Source organism: Equus quagga, chromosome 5 (assembly GCF_021613505.1).
Source record: "Equus quagga isolate Etosha38 chromosome 5, UCLA_HA_Equagga_1.0, whole genome shotgun sequence".
In the NCBI taxonomy this organism is placed as follows: domain Eukaryota; kingdom Metazoa; phylum Chordata; class Mammalia; order Perissodactyla; family Equidae; genus Equus; species Equus quagga.
Window position 1 is genome coordinate 139,105,318 of NC_060271.1, and position 991 is coordinate 139,106,308.

Consider the following 991-nt stretch of genomic DNA (forward strand, 5'->3'; position numbering starts at 1 on the left):
GGGCGGAGTGACCGCGGGAGGCGGGGCCGCGGGAGGAGAGGCCACGGCCCCCAGGCCTGGACACCTGAGCAGCACCAGGGCGGGCGGATGCGCCGGGCCGCATCCGGAGAGACCGCAGGCGGCCCCGGGTCGGTCCTTCCTCCGCGCCCGGCCCGGCCCGCGGGGACAGGCGCTGTGTCCGAACGGCGCGGGCCCACCGGGACCGTGCTGCCGTCGGTCTGGCCCGGGGCCTGCAGGGTCCCCCGTCCCTGGGACCCCGAGGGGCGCCGCACGAGCCCCGCGGGCCGAGCGCGGAGCGGCCCCGCACAGCCGGCTCCCGGCCAGCACGCGGACGGCAGCCCGCCGGGACACGGCCCCCACCGAGGGCCCGGCCCTCTCCGCCCACGGTCCCCTCTGTCCCCCAGACCCCGGAAGTGGGGCGCTGTCACCCCAGGTGCGGGCGCCGGGCGCAGCCACTGTCCCCACGCCGGTCCCTTGCTGCCGCCGCAGGAGGACCGAAGATGCCCACCCCGCCCACGAGACAACGAGCCCGGCGCCCACTTCCAATTCACTTATATTTATTTCAACGCCGCGGATACCGCGAGACGTGGACGCGACACCAGGCACTGGAGGTATCGCGAGATGGCAGGGTACACCCATCCGACAGTGTAGATCTCGCGAAGAGTGGAGATCCCGCGAGAGGCGACGCGGGAGCGGTATCCAGGCGGGGCGGGGACGGCTTGGCTGCGGTGGTGAGGGAGGCCTTATCCGGGAACATGCCGTCCCCCTTCTCAGTCAGCTCTTTCCCCGTCAGCATTCCTGCCGTCATCGCGGTAACTCGCCAGTCCTTGTTTGCCTGCTCGGGCCCGAGCGGTTGGGGCCGCCCCGGGCTTCCCAGCGCCCACCATGGACGCCGACCGCAGCGGGTGGGACGTGGGGGCGGGGCTTAGGCCGCGGGGGCGGGTTTTGGCGGTGGGGCGTGGCCTGCGAGATGGGGCGGGGTTTGGCGGTG

General features: G+C 74.1%; 1 protein-coding gene across 6 annotated transcripts in view; it reads left to right on the forward strand.

The window, feature by feature from the left end:
- Positions 1–991, forward strand: part of TMEM18 (transmembrane protein 18) — a 7,674-nt gene that overhangs the window by 1,090 nt on the left and 5,593 nt on the right. Inside the window, exon 1 of one of the 6 annotated variants that reach the window (XM_046662823.1) lies at positions 7–611. The exons of 1 other annotated variant lie outside the window; for it this stretch is intronic. In XM_046662823.1, the coding sequence (XP_046518779.1) occupies positions 501–611 (111 nt within the window). In that variant the 5' untranslated portion in view covers positions 7–500. 4 more of the 6 variants (XR_006888780.1, XM_046662822.1, XM_046662824.1 and 1 more) reach the window with 4 other exon arrangements.